Consider the following 18,785-nt stretch of genomic DNA (forward strand, 5'->3'; position numbering starts at 1 on the left):
TTATAATGACGAAAAACATATTTTTTTTTGATACATCGGAAAGATAAATTGCACCCGCGAAGAATCTACCCTTGGACCTCCTCATATCCAACCCATATGTCACCCAACTCCTACTGCTTGAGGTATCTTACGAGGATGACGAAAAACATATTTAACCCAAAGAAATTATTTAAAGAGAAATTATAAGTGTATAATAATTTTGAGATTAATTTCTATGCATCGACGGTGTAAAAAGTTTTACACCATCATTCAATCACAACCTTCCATTTTTTATTTTAGATATTATTAAAATTTAAAATTAATTGTGAGCTAACAAAATGGAGGGATGTGATTGAATGATTGTGTAAAACTTATTTACACCGTCGGTGCATAGAAATTAATCTCAATAATTTTTGCTATAAGTTTATTTTCACCTTTCCTCTTATCTCTTTTATTTTTTAATCTCATCATGTATAACTATTCATGCCACCTATTTTATGGCATTTATATATGCGAGAACTCAATTACATACCACAGTTATAAGTGCGGTACACAAATTATACATTTCACTTGAATATATAATAGAGGATGACATGAATATTTATTAGAATCACATTAAAATAATTCATTTTTTAATTTTAGTATATTGAATGTGATAAGTATTAAAAAAAATTGAGCTTGAACTTTTTGGGTGTGGCATGATGAATTTTGAATCAAAGAATAAAAAATGAGAATTAGTTTTGTTCACGATTCTTCTCTCTCTTTATTTTTTTTTGCTTAAATGCACTTTTGGACCCTCGTGTTTTAACTTTTTGCGATTGCCAATCCTTATCTTTTTTTTCTACGAATAGGAACCCTATTCTTTCAAAACGCAGCACCGTTTACCCTTCCGTCCAAATCCGTCAAAAACTTGACGAAACACGCTGATATGGCCTTCCACGTGGATAAAAGGGGGATTTTAAAAAATGGCTTAAATGCACTTTTGGACCCTCAAGTTTACTTTTTTTGCGATTGTTGACCCTGATCTTATTTTTAGTTTGAATGGAGACCCTAATCTTTCAAAACGTTGCTCCGTTTACCCTTCCGTCGGAAGGTCAGGTAAGTGGGTTCCATTAAGTTTTTGACGGATTTGGACGGAAGGGTAAGCGGTGCAACATTTTGAAAGATTAGGGTCTCCATTCGTAGAAAATTAAGATCAAGGTCAACAATCGCAAAAAATATAAACTTGGGGTCCAAAAGTGCATTTAAGCCTTATTTTTTTCATAACCATTCATTTATAGTTTTATATATATTGTTTGTTTGGTATCAATTATTTATTTATTTATTACATTCAGACTCAGTAAGCTAAATTTGGTCGGTCTTGCAGAATCAAAGGAAGCATCAGCTCATGGCAGGTCAACGCTCCTCGTCTTCCTCCTTCACCTACGATGTGTACCTCAGTTTCAGAGGCTCTGATACTCGATTTGGTTTCACTGGCAATCTATACAAAGCTCTCTCTGACAAGGGAATCCATACTTTCTTTGATGATGAGGAGCTCCAGAGAATCTATACTTTCTTTGATGATGAGGAAATCACACCACCACTATTCAAGGCAGTTGAACTCTCCAAGATTGCCATCATTGTTCTCTCTCAGAACTATGCATTTTCATCATTCTGCTTAGATGAACTTTCCAAGATCATTGATTGCAAGAAGGAAATGGGTCAGTTGGTCATACCTGTTTTTTATCAAGTAGACCCTTCTGATGTTCGAGAGCTAAAAGGGGCTTATGGAGAAGCAATGGCTACCCATGAGAAGAGGTTCAAGGATAACGAGGATAACAAGGAAAGGTTGATCAAATGGAAGATCGCTTTGAATGAAGTGGCTAACTTGTCTGGTTGGCATTTCAAGCATGGGTATGTTCTTTCTTATATTTTTTTTTCTTTGCTTTCTCTAGTTATTACTCCATTAGTTCTTATTTAACTGTCCACTTTGAAGGGAGGCACATATGGTGTGATTTATTTTGTTGATTTTTAGAAAAAGTGAGGATTATTTTTCTATTTTATCCTTTAAAATATGTGTTATCTCTCCTCATTTATTGTACTGACAAGGGCATTTATTGTAAAAACATCATTAAATGCTCTCTTGAAATGCTAAGTGGACAGTTAAATAGGAAAAAAAAATTCCTTCAAAGTAGACAGTTAAATAGGAACGGAGGAGGGAGTATTATTATATATTGTTACCTTTCCTCTCCTATGTTTTTACCTTTTCCAAAAACAATATTCATTTGTCCAATGATTTGTTGTTTTGATTTAAAAAAAAAAAGATTTGTTGTTTACTTTTGAAGAGAAAAGAAATGCTTGTTTGATTGTTTATCAAACAGGATGAATTGCAAAAGTGTAATCAGTATCTATAAATGGGATGTGATGTAGCAGTAGTAATATGACTTTGCATAAACTTTTTTCATTGGGCAGGGATGGATATGAATACCAGACTATAGAGAAGATTGTTAAACAGGTCCATAGAAAGATTTCCCCTCGTTCTTTACATGTTCCGGTTTACACAGTTGGTCTGGAATCTCGGTTGCAAGAAGTTTACTCGCTTCTGGATGTTGGATCCGATCATAGAGTCCTCATGGTAGGGATCTGGGGTATTGGCGGAATAGGCAAGTCAACACTTGCTGAAGCAATTCATAATTTGATTTCTAGACACTTTGAAGGCTGTTGCTTTCTTGATAATATAAGAGAAAACTCAAGTGGACGTGGGTTAGTAAATCTCCAAGAGAAGCTCCTTTTTGACATACTTGGAGAGAACTTTCGTTTGGGAAATGTCTCTAGAGGAGCTAAAACAATAGAGTCTATGCTCTGCCGAAAGAAAGTTCTTTTGTTTCTAGATGATGTGGACAGATTAGAGCAATTGGAGGCCTTGGTTGGAAGACCTGACTGGTTTGGTCCTGGTAGCAGAGTTGTCATTACAACTAGGAATAAACATTTGCTAGCAATTCGTGGGGTTGAAAAAATATACAAGGTAGAAGAATTAAGTAACAAAGATGCTCTTGAGTTGCTTAGGAGGCAAGCTTTTAGAGATGGCAAGGCTGATCCAAGTCACACAGAAGTTTTAAACCAAGTAGTAACTTATGCTTATGGTCTTCCATTGGCTTTAAAAGTAATGGGTTCCTATTTGTTTGGAAGATGTGTGGAGGAATGGAAATCTGCATTAGAGAAGTTAAAATGGATTCCTGATGGAAAAATTCTTGAAATATTAAAAGTAAGCTTCGATGATTTGGATGAAGAAGACAAAAGTGTTTTTCTTGACATTGCTTGTTCCTTCAAAGGATATGAATTGGCAGAGGTTGAGAATATACTTTGTGCTCATTATGATTACCAGATGAATCTTACTATTGAAGTGTTTGTTGACAAACCTCTCATAAGTATTACTGCAGATGGTAAGGTGAGACTACATCCCTTGATAGAACAAATGGTAAGGTGAGACTACATGCCTTTTTCTACTGGTTTATTGTTTAAATTTTGAATAGAAAAAGAAATGCATGTTTTGACCTTGAATTGGATATCAAACAGTTTGAATTGCTTTGCTTAAACTTCTCTGATTGGGCAGGGATGAAGATGAACGTGAGTTTATTGAAAGGATGGTCGAAGTGGTCTCTAGCAAGATTATTCATCTTCCTTTACATGTTGCCGATTACCCAGTTGGGTTGGAGTCTCGAGTGCTTGAAGTAATATCACTCCTAGATGTTGGATCTGATGATGGAGTGCACATGGTAGGGATTTATGGCATTGGTGGAATAGGAAAAACAACACTTGCTCGAGCAGTTTATAATTCTATTGCTGAACAATTTGGTGGTTTATGTTTTCTTGAAAACGTGAAATATGTTTCAAGTGAACATGGGTTGATACATCTCCAACAAAAGCTCATTTTCGACATACTTGGAGAAGGTGTCCATATAAGAAGTGTCAATGAAGGAATTTCAGTAATAAAGCATAGGCTCCACCAAAAGAAGATTCTTTTGATTCTTGATGATGTGGACAAATTTGAGCAGTTGGAGTCAATGATTGGGGGATCTGATTGGTTTGGTTTTGGCAGCAAAGTTATCATCACAACTCGAGACAAACATTTGTTGGCAACACGTGGAGTTGAAAGGACATACGAGGTTAAGAAGTTAAATGAGAAAGATGCTCTTGAATTTCTTAGCTGGAATGCTTTTAAAACTGACAAATTTGGTCCAAGTTATAGAAATATTTTAAACCTTGCAATAAATTTTGCTTTTGGAATTCCATTGGTTTTGGAAGTAATTGGTTCCAACTTTTTTGGATTGAGTATAGAAGAATGGGAAGCTGAATTCAATCAACATGCAATAACTCTAGATAAAGAGATACAAGATATGGCTCAAGAGGAATCATCAAGGCATCCTGGCAACCTCAGTAGGGTATGGTTCGGCAATGAATGGACTTACGATATTTTCCTTAGCTTTAGTGGTCTAGATACCCGGACTGGTTTCATTGGCTATCTCTATAATGCTCTGGTTGAAAAGGGGATTTGCTCATTCATTGGTGATATGGAGCTTCAGAGAGGGGAGAAAATAACACTAGGAACTCGCAAGGAAATTGAAGAGTCTCGGATTGCCATTATTGTGCTTTCGAAATGCTATGTATCTTCTTCATACTGCCTAGATGAACTTGCCAATATCATTGAGTGCATTCAAGGGAAGGGTCAGTTGGTTTTACCTATTTTTTATGATGTGGATCCTTCTGATATACTACATGAGAGAGGTAGTTGTGGAGAAGCATTGTTTAATCATGAGAAGAAGTTCAAGGATAACCAGGTGAAAGTGATCAAATGGAGGACGGCATTGCTTCAAACAGCTAACTTGTCTGGTTGGCATATCAAACATGGGTACCTCTCCTCACCAATCTTTTATGTTATTTATTGTTTCTTTAATTTTTCATGTATTTAATAAATTTAATGTTTAAATTTAATGAGGAAATTTATGCATTTTACAATGAACAAGTTTAATCATTATATATCATATAGTTTGAATTGTTATAATATAAATATCAACTATCAAGACAGGGATTGATGCATTTAATTTGACTTCATTCAAACTTCTCTGATTGAGCAGGGGTGGATATGAATATGAGTTTATTGAGAGGATTGTTGAAGAAATCTCAAGAAAAATTAATCGTGTTCCTTTGCATGTTGCTGATTACCCAATTGGATTGAGGTCTCAAGTGCTGGAAGTAAAGTCAATTCTGGATGTTGGGTTTGATGATGGAGTCCTCATGGTAGGTATCCATGGCATTTGTGGGATAGGTAAAACAGCAATTGCTCGAGCAGTTTATAATTTGATTGCCGACCATTTTGAAAGCTTGTGTTTTATAGAAAATGTGAAAAAAAATTCAAATAAACATGGGTTAGTACATCTTCAGGAGATCTTTCTATCTAAAGTAGTTGGGGAGAAGAAAATTAAGTTAGTAAGTGTCAAACAAGGAATTTCAATAATAAAGCATAGGCTTCAGCGAAAAAAAGTTCTTTTGATTCTTGATGATGTTGACAAACTAGAGCAAGTGGAGGTCACTGCTGGAGGATCTGATTGGTTTGGTGCTGGCAGCAGAATTATCATTACAACTCGGGACAAAGAGTTGCTAGCAACTCACGGGATAAAAAGGATATATGAGGTAAAGAAGTTAAACAGGAAAGAAGCTTTTCAATTGCTTAGTTGGAAAGGTTTTAGAACTAACAACGTCGCTCCAAGTTATAGGGAGATTGCAGACAGTGCAGTAACTCATGCTTCTGGCCTTCCATTTGCTTTAGAACTAATGGGTTCAAACTTGTTTGGAAGAAGTATAGAAGAATGCGAATCTTCATTCACTGGATATGAATTAATGCTTGCTAAAGGAATCCCAGACATACTTAGAGTTAGCTTTGATGGTTTGGATGAAGTAGAGAAGAATATTTTTCTTGACATTGCTTGTTTCTTCGAAGGATATGAATTGGCAGTGGTTGAAAATATACTTTGTGCTCATTATGGTGTCGACATGAAATATGGTATTAGGGTGTTAGCTGAAAAAACTCTCATAAAAATCAATCAGTATGGTGAGGTGACTTTGCCTGATTTGATGCAAGACATGGGTAGAGAAATTGTTCGCCAGGAATCTCCGGAAGAGCCTGGCCAACGCAGCAGGTTATGGTTCTATGAGGATATTGTTCATGTTTTAGAAGAAAATACGGTAAGCTTAATACACATATTTTTGTATTTCCTCCTTAACCTTGATTTATTTGTTTTGACCATTACATTTTAGTTGACATTGCATTTATCTCTCCATTTCTGATATTTTGGTGTCAGTTTTATAATTTATTCACTTGTTGATTTTACGCTTTTATAATATGTAAATTTTTCTAAGTATACATATCAAATTTCTAATATATTTACATGTATTGTGGTTAACTTCTGCTTTATGTGTTAAAAGGGAACTAGTCAAACTCAAATCATAATTCTGGAATTCCCCTTATTTAAAGAAGAAGTAGTAGAATGGGATGGAGAGGCCTTCAAGAAGATGCAAGACCTCAAAACGCTAATTATTAGAAATGGTTGTTTTTCCAAAGGTCCAAATCATCTTCCAAATAGTTTAAGAGTGCTGGAATGGGAGGGATATCCTTCACAATCTTTACCATCTGATTTTCATCCGGAGAAACTTGCGATATTCAAGCTAGCTAGTATCTTCTTCATGTCACTCGAGTTGCTCAACTTACATAAGGCAAGTATAAGTTCTTTTCCCCAATCCTGTGTATAAATAAATTCTTTTTTGATTAATCATTTTTTTTTCTTTACAGAAGTTCATGAATTTGAGAGTTTTGGGTATTGATGAGTGTGAATCTATAACACAAATACCTGATTTTTCTGGTCTCCCAAATTTAGAAAAACTATCATTTGTATATTGTGAGAATTTAATCAAAATCCACGAGTCAGTTGGATTCTTGAATAAACTTAGAATCTTGGATATTGAGGGTTGTTGCAAGATCAGGACTTTTCCACCCATGAAGTTGGCCTCTCTTGAAGAACTGTATCTTTCACATTGCTCAAGCCTTGAGAGTTTTCCAGAAATATTAGCAAAGATGGAAAACATAACACTTATTGGTGTGCACCACACTCCCATAAAGGAACTGCCATCTTCGATTGGAAATCTCACTCGGCTTCGAAGGTTAGAACTGCATGGCTGTGGAATGCTTCAGTTACCAAGTGGCATTGCAATGTTGCCAGAACTTGAGGAGCTGAGTGTTTGGCAATGCGAAGGGTTGCAACCATTTAATCAGGACGGATGTGAAGAGAAAATGAGCTCAACCCTGAAACAACTTGATTTTTTGGCTTGCAATATATCAGATGAAGTCCTTCGAACAGCTCTTGCTTGGTTTACGAATGTGAGAGAGTTAGACCTGTCATTGAATATTTTCACAACTCTGCCTGCATGCTTCAAAGAATGTTTCTTTTTGAGGAAACTCACCGTGGATTATTGTAAGCATCTTCAAGAGATTAGAGGGATTCCACCCAACTTAGAAACATTCTCCGCAAAATGGTGCACATCCTTGAATTATATAGACCTCACAGTTCATCTTGCAGGCATCAAAAGAAGTAGCTTTGTGAGGGAACTTATTGTGAATGATTGTGAAAATCTTCGAGAAATCATAGGGATTTCTCCATACATAGAACTTTTGTCTGCAACATATTGCACATCCTTGATTTCATTGTGTTCAAGCATGTTACTGAATCAGGTTCCTCTTTGCTTACATATTTGATTTGATGACTGATATTTAAATTTCATTTGACTCAGGCTCTATGTATGACTAAACTAATTAACTATGACTGGTAGGAATTGCATGAGGCTGGAAACAAGAGATTTTGTTTGCCTGGAACAAGGATTCCAAGGTGGTTTGAGCATTGTACGAGGGGACCATCAATTTCTTTCTGGTTTCGTAATGAATTCCCTGCATCCTTATCCCTCTGTCTTGTTGGACTTGTGCATGTGCACCCTGTCAGGTTCAGACCCATGATGATCATCAATGGCAATAAAATGAGGACAGAGTTCCTAACTGAAAAATGGTTTAATTTTGAGTTCCTAGTAGGAACTGATCATATGCTTATTTTTGGTGAAAAACAGATAAAATTCAAAGATAATTTGGTTGAAGTACTTTTAGAAAATGAATGGAATCATGTGGTGGTTTCAATTGATATTGATCTTACATTGAACCCAACAGTATTATCTGTTATCCAAACTGGACTCCACATTTTCAAACAAAGTAGCATGGAGGATATCCGATCAACCATTTCTGAAAGTAAAGCATGGTGGGGGAGTTTCCCAGAGACAGTTCATACAAAAACAAAATAAGTTGTCTTCATTGGAAACATCTCTAGGTGTGTTAAAGTCATGCAGTAGCACCACCAGTGTCCAAGGTAAATAAACTTTTGGCATTTTGTTCTTTGTGTGCTTTCACTGAATAATGACAAAATAGTAATTTTCTATTGTAACAGACATTGAATGATATTAAATTGTGAATTATATTGTAAGCAAATGCTAAAAAGTTTCATTTATACAATTTGATTTAACAAACATGTTTGTAACTTCATAATTTGAAATATCTCATTCAAATTAATAATCCCAGCAAGCAGCTAAGTGGCACCGAGAAAGAGAAAAGTAGATACATTGAGGTTTGACAATAAAAGAGGCAAGCCACTTTGTTAAGCATCCTCATAATTAGTTTTGGATTAAGTAATGTCATAATGCTAGTGTTGGAGGTAAATAATCTATTGGCAATTTGGCATATTTCTCCTTGTGTGATGAATTCATATAAAAGATGTAGTGCATATCTTTAACATCCATTTATATGGTGATTATAAAAATTCTATTAGAACTAAAGTAAAGCGCTATATTTACTTTAAATTTTTAGGGTGTTGAAGTGTACATAACTCTAGCAGCTTAGTTACTCCACAATGCTAAGACAGTAAAATAAAGACGATGAACAAGGTGAAGATAAGTCTTAAATTCTTCTTGAATTTCTTCAGGTTTACAAGAGCAAGAACATTTAACTTCAATCATCCAAGGAAAATTTGAAGGGGATGAAAAAGAAAAAGAATCCAAAGGAAAGCAAATGGTAGAGTTCAACGACAGCAATTATGAGGATAGTGGCAAGGGTCCATTAATGGAGCTGCTATCAATCCCTAGTGTCTCAACAAAGGTAAGATGGTATTAAATTATTAATGGCATTTCTCTCGATGTGATTCTCTAATCTAGAGTTTCTAACTCTTAGACGAAAGGCAAAACAATACTCCCTCCGTCCCTAATTATAAGCTAACATTGAGACATATGTGGTGTCACTAAATATAAGCTAACTATGCAAAAGTTAATATTTTTTTCCATATTTATCCTTGCATTTATTGCTTTTTCAATGCCAAAATTTTGAAATTGAAACTAATTTTTACTCTCTTTCCTCCTATTACTACACAATACGCGTCATTTTTACAACTTAATTAGGGACGGAGGGAGTATACTAGTGGCTACAAAAAAGAGAGAAAAAAACATAATAACAAAAAACGAATCATATTACTATCTCTTTCTTTTTCGAAAAAGTGACCACAGTTTAGTCCTAATTTTCTCCGGGTAATGAAAAAGTAGATGGTTGAGTAAAATAATCATTGCCTATTCCGTAATTTGAATATTTCAGCTACCTCAACTATTGAACGCATTTCAAAAGAAGTTTATAAAAAAGAAAATGAAACTCAGGAGATCTGTGTAAATTGTAATTAGCATAAAATTCAAATAAAGTAAAAGTAATTTATTCTAAATCATTTGTATTAATTATTACACAGCCATAACAAAATAAGATCTACAAATAATTAAACTTGCCAACTTGGCATAGGTTATAAATTTGTACGCAAATTATTTATTAATTAGAACGTGTGATATTAACCATATATTGTGCAAATTCAATTCAATGCTTAGTAAAAAAAATTCCCTCGAGAAGATGTAAGTTGAAATATGCAGTCACGGATGACATGATTTTGAAAATGAATATTTAGAGCTTGTTTGTTTTAACTATACATGGAAGTTGTCATTAAAATACTTATGAGCCCATTGGGAAGCTGATTACTTAACACGAATCATAACTACAAGGTTTAACAAACATGAAGGATGAAGTGACAAGATTCTGAATCTGAATCCTCTAATCACTCTTTAGCTTACAGATTTCTCACATGTCAATTGGGGTGATGGTCTTACTAAAATCATTCCCATTTTTCCACCATTCGATTTACTTTTGATTCTATGCAGTATCCCATCAATTTGAACCACAAGAAATCTAATGCTCCATAAAATTGTTATTTCTTATTTCATTTTGTATCTTGTAAGAATTAATGATATGATCGTATTCTATCTGTTGGAATAGGAATATCAGGTGAGAAGTGAGAAATGCCAGCCTGCCTCAACTGACAAGACCATGGCTTGGGATCCAATGGAATTGGAATATCAAGTGACACATACAGAAGATCAATCTATTTCAATTGATGAAAGCAGTCATGTGATGGGATTTGAATCTAATGAAAGAAGTTCCTGGTGGCAATTCTGCTTCTGTGCTTTAATCAACTCAGCTGTGTCCCTCTGTTCTTCCTCGTCTTCCCTGGCTGCTTCATGATTTTTTGTAAGATTTCTCTCTCCCTTTCACCAAGTAAGGAAATGATAACAAAATGAAAGTCACTTAAATAAAGATGCAATCATAAAAGGGGCGGGGTACATTTGATTTTGACTAATGGGGAGCATACTGGTAAAAACGAAATAAGGAAGCCTAGAACTAAGCATTGTCATCATTGTTGTTGTTGCAAGACCCGTGAGATAGACCGGTTGATCAGGGAGGCACATTTGATTAACTACATTAGGAGGAATCGTGCACCTCAAGCCCCTGCACCACCGGCGGCGCTAGCGGTGGAAGAGCAGGTTGTGTCAGATGAGTTGGGGCAAGCATCTGGCCAGTGTGTTTCTATAGCCGAGGGCTTCGGGGGAGGAAGCCTCAGCAACAAGGCTAGGAACATGTAAAGTCACACGAGGATGATCCAATTGTTGTGACAATTACGGTAAATAGTTAATTCATTTACAATATGTCATTTGGTTGATGATTCATGTTTTGAAAGCAAATAACGACAATAAGTTAGGGAGTTGCTTATTTAGTTGCATAATTTAGTTTTAGGCCATAGGTTTTTGCTGACAAGTTTGACTACTTACTTGCTTTGGTTCATCCTGAGACATGCATCTTTCATGGTCTTAGTTAATCAATTTGATAATATCTGCTTGAAGTAATAGAATATATGCGAATTGCTCAGCATGCAATTCATATGATTGTGATTCCAACTGGAGCAGAGGAAAAGACCACAGCGTACTGATATAGCCTTCCTATGCATTTAGGCTTATTCTAATAGGTTGATTATTTTAGTGACTTTAAATTTGATTATCGAACAAAACTATTGCTACCCTCTCCACATCTAACCATACCATCCCCTTTTTTGAAAAGGTCGAAAATACCATTGGCTTTAAATCTCTCTCACCATCCCCCTTATTCTCCCTCCCTCCTCCCTACCACATTCCTCTTCTCCCTCATCAAAACTTGAAGATCTTCAACATCAAAAATGTTTCCTCTTCTTCCCTTGTTGCATTTTTATCCCGATTTAGTTCAGTAAAGCTTCCTTTGGTCTGACCATGGTGAAATGTTACTGCATTCTAGAATGCGGTAGGCAAAGTACATATTGCAAGCTAGAATGCAGAATGTTATTTTTCTAGGGCACATCATGTTACCGCATCGCATTCTAGAATGCGGCAGTCAATTTTTTTATCCCGCATTCTAGTTTGCGGAATTCAATAAAATGGGTACCCTATTCTATAATGTGGTGTGTATTTTTTTATAGTTTACGCTACCTTAAATTAGAATGCGGTATTATGTTAACTCAGCTGAATTTTTTTTTCTTTTCTTGGTTTAACTTAGTTGCATTGCATTATATTTTTTTAAGACACTGGGAGAATAAGAGTTAGGGCAACTGATGGTGGTCCCTCACGACGTCCTCCACCGACCAAATCCGCTCTTATAGAGTGTGCAGCTGCTACTATTCAGGAGCAACAACCACCTGACACCAGTACCACCAGAGCAACAACCATTGGAGCAAGCAGTGCGTGCAAGGTATCCCTCCTTCATCTCATATCCTTCTGGGTAGCTCTATTAGCGAGGTCTCATCCACACACATAATTCCCCATGATCTGGCTCTTGAATTCGAGAGCCTGATGATGGAGAATTATGCAGGTGAAGCGACCTTTTAACAGTGAATAATTGTTTTTGTTTTTGGTTAATTTTCTTCTTCTGACTTAGCAGTAAAGGGAAATTGGGTTAGCTTATTTTGAGCTCAACGCCTCACATGCCATTGTCAGCGGTGTTGAGCTGGGTAGCTTTCTTCTCATGGCTTCCTCCTCTTCCTTCAGCCACGTACTCACCTTCAATGTGTTCCTCAACTTCAGAGGATCTGATACATGCCATGGTTTCATCAGCTTTCTCTGCAAATCTCTTCTTGACAAGGGAATCTACACCTTCATCAACGACGAGGAGCTTCAGAGAGAGATGAAATCACACCATCACTCGTCAAAGCCATTGAACGGACCAGAATCGCCATCCCCGAATTATATCAAGACATGCTTAGCCAGATTGTTACAAAAACTTGCCAATCAAGTTGGACAATTTGCCGTTAGGTGGAACCTGAAGGAAGGAAGAGAGTAAAATCAAATTAGATGAGCATAACATAGTCGATGGAGATTTTTTCTACACGTAGTTTTAAAAGTTACTTACCAGTTACCAACCTCAGTACCTTCATTTTTATTTATTGTAAGTCTCCACTGAGCTTGGCCATTTATGTGTGAGAAGTGAGAACATTCTAAAATTTGACACTCTTTTTTTAATGTTATCTTTTAATTGGTTAAAATTAATGTTTTTAAAATCAAACCAGTTGTTGAACCGGTGAAGACGATTTAATAATCTAATCGTGGTTGAACTGTGATTAAATGAGAAATGATTAAATATATGTTTGATAATATACTAGTGTTTTGACCCGCACGTTGCACGGGGAATTTGTCTATTGTATTTGAAAACATCAATCAATATTTTAAATTATAGTAAAAAATTCAAGATACTAAGAATGTAAGAACAATCATAATAAAGATGTAGATATTTAAAGAGCATAAACTCAGACACTCAATTCTAGTGCTTTGTAAGCATATACTGAATTAACTAATATAAAGTGGCCAAAAAGATATCATTAAGACTTATTTTAGCTTCCAGATGTTGCATAGAAATTATATCAAAACGTATTTCTCTATGCTTGTTCCCCTCGTATAAAATTTTAATTATTTAAACATAAATAAATATAAATTATATATGTATAATGTTTTCTAATCTCCGCACAAAAAAAATTATCATCAAATTGGGAGTTGTCCAAAAATAAAAACATGATATTGTGTTGTATAGTATAGAAATTATATCAAAACTTATTTCTCTATTAAATTTTTCATGCTTGTTCCCCTTGTATGAACTTTTAATTCTTTAAACATAAATAAATATAAATTCTATCTATACTAATATTTTCTAATCTCCGCACAAATATTTTTTTCATCAAATTATCAAACAGTTAATTATATTTACATCTAAAGTTGGTTTTAAAAACTAAAAAAAAGTACTGAAATGATATTAAAATTAATTTTTATGTTAGTTTTAACATGAAATTATTTGTATGGGAATATATTAATAGTTCTCTAGTCGTCGTACGACACATAATTTTAAATGTTACACTGAGATTAGTTTATGGAGCATAAGCCATAAACTACATACATGAAAGTGAAGAGAGATTTTCCATGACATAATTCACTTTCAAGCAGTGGCGGAGGCACAGGGGGTGACTTGTCCATGCTTAGTCACCCCTGAATTTTAGGAATGTCTCAAGAAAAAAAATTGAAGCAGTGTGAAACTTGAGAAGGAGAGGAGGGAGGGGAAGGTTGAGATGAGAGGAAGGGGTGATCTATGTGTTGTTTGCGTTTCTCTTTCAGATTCAGTAGACATTCTTTTGAACCTCTGTGTTATCCACTAACAATTGAAATTAGAAATAGATATTAGGGTTTTGTTTCATATGGGCTTTTTTATTAGACGTGAAAGCTACTGGCTGCACTTTTTTTGACATTAGAGTTGCACCTCTTTCCAATATAGTAATAAAAAATATAAAATAATAGTTTTAACTTATACGAAGCATTTGATAGCATTTTTGTATGTTAATTTTTAAACAATCCTCTAAAACTATTTGAAATCAATTTGAATCTGTGATATTTAAGGTAAATATAAATTTAACTTCTCAGTTAAAATTGGTAATTATATAATATCAATTTTCGTAATCTACTATATAATTTTTTTAAATGATATCTTTAATTTATAGCGGCTATACCGGTCAGACCACAATTCAACTACGATTGATCTAATGAACGGTGAACCAATTCCCTCACCGATTTGATCAACGGTCCATTTTTAATAACCTTGTTAATCGGTCTGATTATATGAGATTAAATTTGTGGTTCTTGTGTTTTGCTTGTAAAAAAAAGTTATAAAAATTATGCACACCAACTGTTTGTAAAATGTCCCCTTTAAGTTTTGGCCTTCAACAAAGGAGTTTTTTCTTAGGTTGGGCTGCTACTTCATTCTTGTTTTGTTTATGTTTTTTTTTTTTGCACATTCTTTAGTTGATAAAAATTGAAATTTTCTTATAAATTATCTTCCTTTATATCTTAGTAGTCCCCCTTTATGAAATTCATGCCTCCGCCCCTGCTTTCAAGTCAAATAATATACACCATTAAGCTACCATTTAATAGTTAGATTGTCCTAATATTAATGCATCACCAACTAATAAACTTGGAAGAAAAGAGCAAAGTTATTCTTACACAAAAACACAGTTCACTTAAAATTTGTTTTTTAATCAAAAAGCCTGGATTAAATATAAAATATAATACAAAACCTTTAATATTCTACAACTAAAAGAAACTACTTACTACAAATACCATAACAACTTTTCTTTGGACTTTGAGATGGGATCAATCCCCCATTCTCCCAAAACTTTCTTTCACCAGAAAAATAAAGTTTGCAAACCAAAGATCCAACCTAGGGACAATGATGATGATAGCATTTAAAAATTATCACAATACTTGACCAGACTCAACTTCCTAGCGTTTCTCCATGGGGAGCGCCAGTGCTACTTGTAAAGAAGAAAGACGGAAGATCGCGACTTTGCGTGGACTATCGACAGTTGAACAAAGTCACAATAAAGAACCGTTATCCGTTGCCGAGGATTGACGATTTGATGGATCAGTTGAAGGGTGTTGTTGTTTTCTCGAAGATTGATCTGAGATCGGGATATCACCAGATTAGAGTCAAAGATGAGGATATCCAAAAGACCGCGTTTAGAACACGCTATGGGCATTATGAGTACTTGGTGATGCCGTTTGGAGTTACGAACACACCAGCGGTGTTTATGGACTACATGAATAGGATCTTCCATCCATTCTTGGATCGTTTAATTGTGGTGTTCATCGACGACATCTTGATCTACTCGAGGTATCGTGAAGAACACGAGGAGCATCTGCGACAAGTTTTGCAAGTTCTTCGGGAGAAGGTGTTGTATGCTAACGTGGCAAAGTGTGAGTTTTGGCTAGAGGAAGTAAAGTTTCTAGGACATGTCATCTCAAAGGAGGGCATTGCTGTGGATCCCAGTAAAGTGGAAGCTGTAACTGCTTGGGAGCGTCCTAAGACTGTGACAGATATTAGAAGTTTCATCGGTTTAGCAGGCTATTACCGACGATTCATTGAAGGCTTCGCTAAGATTGCAGGACCATTGACGAAACTCACTCGAAAGAATCAAGATTTTGCATGGACAGAGGATTGCGAGCAGAGTTTCCAAGATATGAAGGAGCGTTTGACGACCGCGCCGGTTCTGACATTACCACAAGAGAAGGAACCCTACGAGGTTTACTGCGATGCTTCGTACCAAGGGTTGGGTTGTGTGCTGATGCAACACCGGAAGGCGGTGGCTTATTCATCAAGGCAATTAAAGATACATGAACGAACTATCCTACGCATGATTTGGAGTTAGCGGCTGTTGTGTTTGCACTTAAGATCTGGAGGCGCTATCTTTATGGGAGTACCTTCACTATTTTTAGTGATCACAAGAGTCTGAAGTACCTGTTCGATCAGAAGGATCTGAATATGAGACAAAGGCGTTGGGTGAAATTTATCAAAGACTACGATTTCACATTACTGTACCACCTAGGAAAAGCAAATGTTGTAGCAGACGCACTAAGTCGCCAAACAATTCATGTTTCATCGCAGATGATTAAGGAATTGGAACTCATCGAGACTTTTCGCGACCTCAGTTTGGGTATGCAAGTGACGCCTAGAAGATTGAGCTTTGGGATGGTGACAATCACCAGTGATTTGCTGAACGAGATCAAGGTGAAGCAACTATTGGACAAAGAGCTGATCGAGAAACGGAACATGATCATTTTGGGAAAGGCACCAGATTTCGAGGTAGGAACCGACAACATTCTGCGTTGCAAAGGACGTGTCTGCGTGCCATTGGACATGGAGCTAAGAAGGATGATTCTTGACGAAGGTCACAAGAGCAGATTGAGTATCCATCTGGGATCGACGAAGATGTACCAAGATCTGAAGTTGAATTTTTGGTGGTCAGGAATGAAGAAGAATGTGGCAGAGTTTGTGGCGGCATGTCTGACGTGTTAGAAGGCGAAAATAGAACACCAAAAGCCTGCGGGTATGTTACAGTCACTCGATGTGCCAGAGTGGAAGTGAGACAGTATCTCTATGGATTTTGTGGTAGCTTTACCAACTACAAGGAAGAGATTTGATTCCATATGGGTCATTGTGGACCGTTTGACGAAATCAGCGCATTTCATACCAGTGAAGACAACATATAATTTGGAGGCACTTGCAAAGGTGTATGTTGCGGAGATCGTACGACTTCATGGAGTACCTTCGAGTATTGTTTCTGACAGAGACCCAAAGTTTACTTCGCGTTTCTGAAAGGCCTTGCACGATGTGCTTGGCACGAAGTTGAGGTTGAGCTCTGCCTATCACCCTCAAACGGATGGACAGACCGAGAGAACAATACAGTCATTGGAAGACTTGCTGCGAGCATGTGTCTTAGATAGTCAAGAGAGTTGGGATGAGCTGTTATCGTTGATCGAGTTTACTTACAACAACAGTTTTCATGCCAGTATTGGAATGGCACCTTATGAGGCTTTGTATGGAAGGAGATGTAGAACTCCTCTATGTTGGTTTCCAGATGGCGAACATCTTCTCGTTGGACCAGAATTAGTGCAACAAACAACTGAGAAGGTGAAACAAATACAAGAGAAGATGAGGACGTCACAGAGTCGACAGAAGAGTTATGCTGACACACGACGGAGAGAGTTAGAGTTTGAGGCGGGAGACCATGTGTTTCTCCGTGTGACGCCAACTACCGGAGTGGGAAGAGCGATAAAGTCGAGGAAGCTGACACCGAAGTTCATTGGACCGTATCAGATTATCGAGCGAGTCGGTAAAGTAGCTTATCGTATTGCGTTGCCACCTTTTCTGTCCAAGATTCATGATGTGCTACACGTGTCACAATTGAGGAAGTATGTTCTTGATCCCTCTCACATTATCAAGGAAGACGACATTCAGCTAAGAGACAACCTGTCTTTTGAAGTGGCGCCAATGAGGATTGAAGAACGTAGGATCAAGCAGTTGAGGAACAAGCAGGTTCCTCTAGTAAAAGTGATTTGGAACCAGGTCACGGGCGATGCGACTTGGGAACTAGAAGAGAAGATGAAGGAGCAGTATCCGGAACTCTTCGCTGAGCCTTAAGTTTCGAGGACGAAACTTTCTTTTTGGGGGGTAGTATTGTAAGACCTAGGATTTTATAATTAAATAATTAATTTCCAGCTCACGCATAGGACTCTGTGTAAGCGTGAGTGGAACTTGACTTGTGTTTGACATTTTGACTAATGTTATGAAGACGAAAGTTCGCAGTATGTTTAAGGATGACACTATAGTCATTTTGATTGATAGCACGAGCCATATTCGCACCTGACTAAGGTCGAGAGTGTCCGAAAAAGGCTATATCCGCTCCTAGAGCAATGTTAAAGAGAATTTTAGAATTAAAGAGAGAATAAGAACCTTTGAGTATTTTTCCCATGACCATCTTTCCGATATGAAACCCTGGACTGTACGCTTGTTAGGTTTCGCTTCCCGGAAGTCCGCCGAAGCTAGACTTTAACTTCTCGGGGACTTTAACTAAGACCCTGAATGAAGAGTTTTTCTATTCGGAGCTTCTAACGAAGTTTCCATCCGCATAGCCTCATTTCTTTCGACGTTTGTGATCTTTTTCCTGAAGGAAGTTTCTTCATCCGACGTCGATTGCAAAAAGTAGTTTTTCGGCATAAATCGACTCACACCGTCTTTGAGACGTTTTCCTCAACTAAATGAACCTTGATTTGAGTTTCGACATTCTGTCGCCGAATACTCAAATTTTATCAGCAGACGAAAGTACCAAAACGACCGGAACCGCGAAATATCGATTTTTCGGATTTTCCCCTCTCCTATAAAAAGGGAAAAAATGAGAAATTTCTCATTTTCTCCCAAGAGTGGCTGAGAGCTAGAGAGAGAAAGAGAGAGGAGCTGAGCTTTTTCAATTCTTGCCTGA

At 36.5% G+C, this 18,785-nt stretch overlaps 1 protein-coding gene across 1 annotated transcript; it reads left to right on the forward strand.

Moving 5' to 3' along the window:
• Window positions 1–1,313: 1,313 nt before the first annotated feature.
• Window positions 1,314–12,994, forward strand: LOC130738572 (uncharacterized). Its single transcript, XM_057590607.1, has 12 exons — window positions 1,314–1,872; window positions 2,431–3,441; window positions 3,572–4,867; window positions 5,094–6,201; window positions 6,442–6,729; window positions 6,806–7,741; window positions 7,840–8,420; window positions 9,030–9,202; window positions 10,409–10,660; window positions 10,843–11,090; window positions 12,018–12,184; window positions 12,374–12,994. Exons 1-7 carry the CDS (start codon window positions 1,367–1,369, stop codon window positions 8,353–8,355), a joined length of 5,661 nt encoding a protein of 1,886 aa, XP_057446590.1. The 5' UTR covers window positions 1,314–1,366; the 3' UTR covers window positions 8,356–8,420; window positions 9,030–9,202; window positions 10,409–10,660; window positions 10,843–11,090; window positions 12,018–12,184; window positions 12,374–12,994.
• Window positions 12,995–18,785: the final 5,791 nt, after the last annotated feature.

Source organism: Lotus japonicus, chromosome 2, assembly GCF_012489685.1.
Source record: "Lotus japonicus ecotype B-129 chromosome 2, LjGifu_v1.2".
NCBI lineage: Eukaryota > Viridiplantae > Streptophyta > Magnoliopsida > Fabales > Fabaceae > Lotus > Lotus japonicus.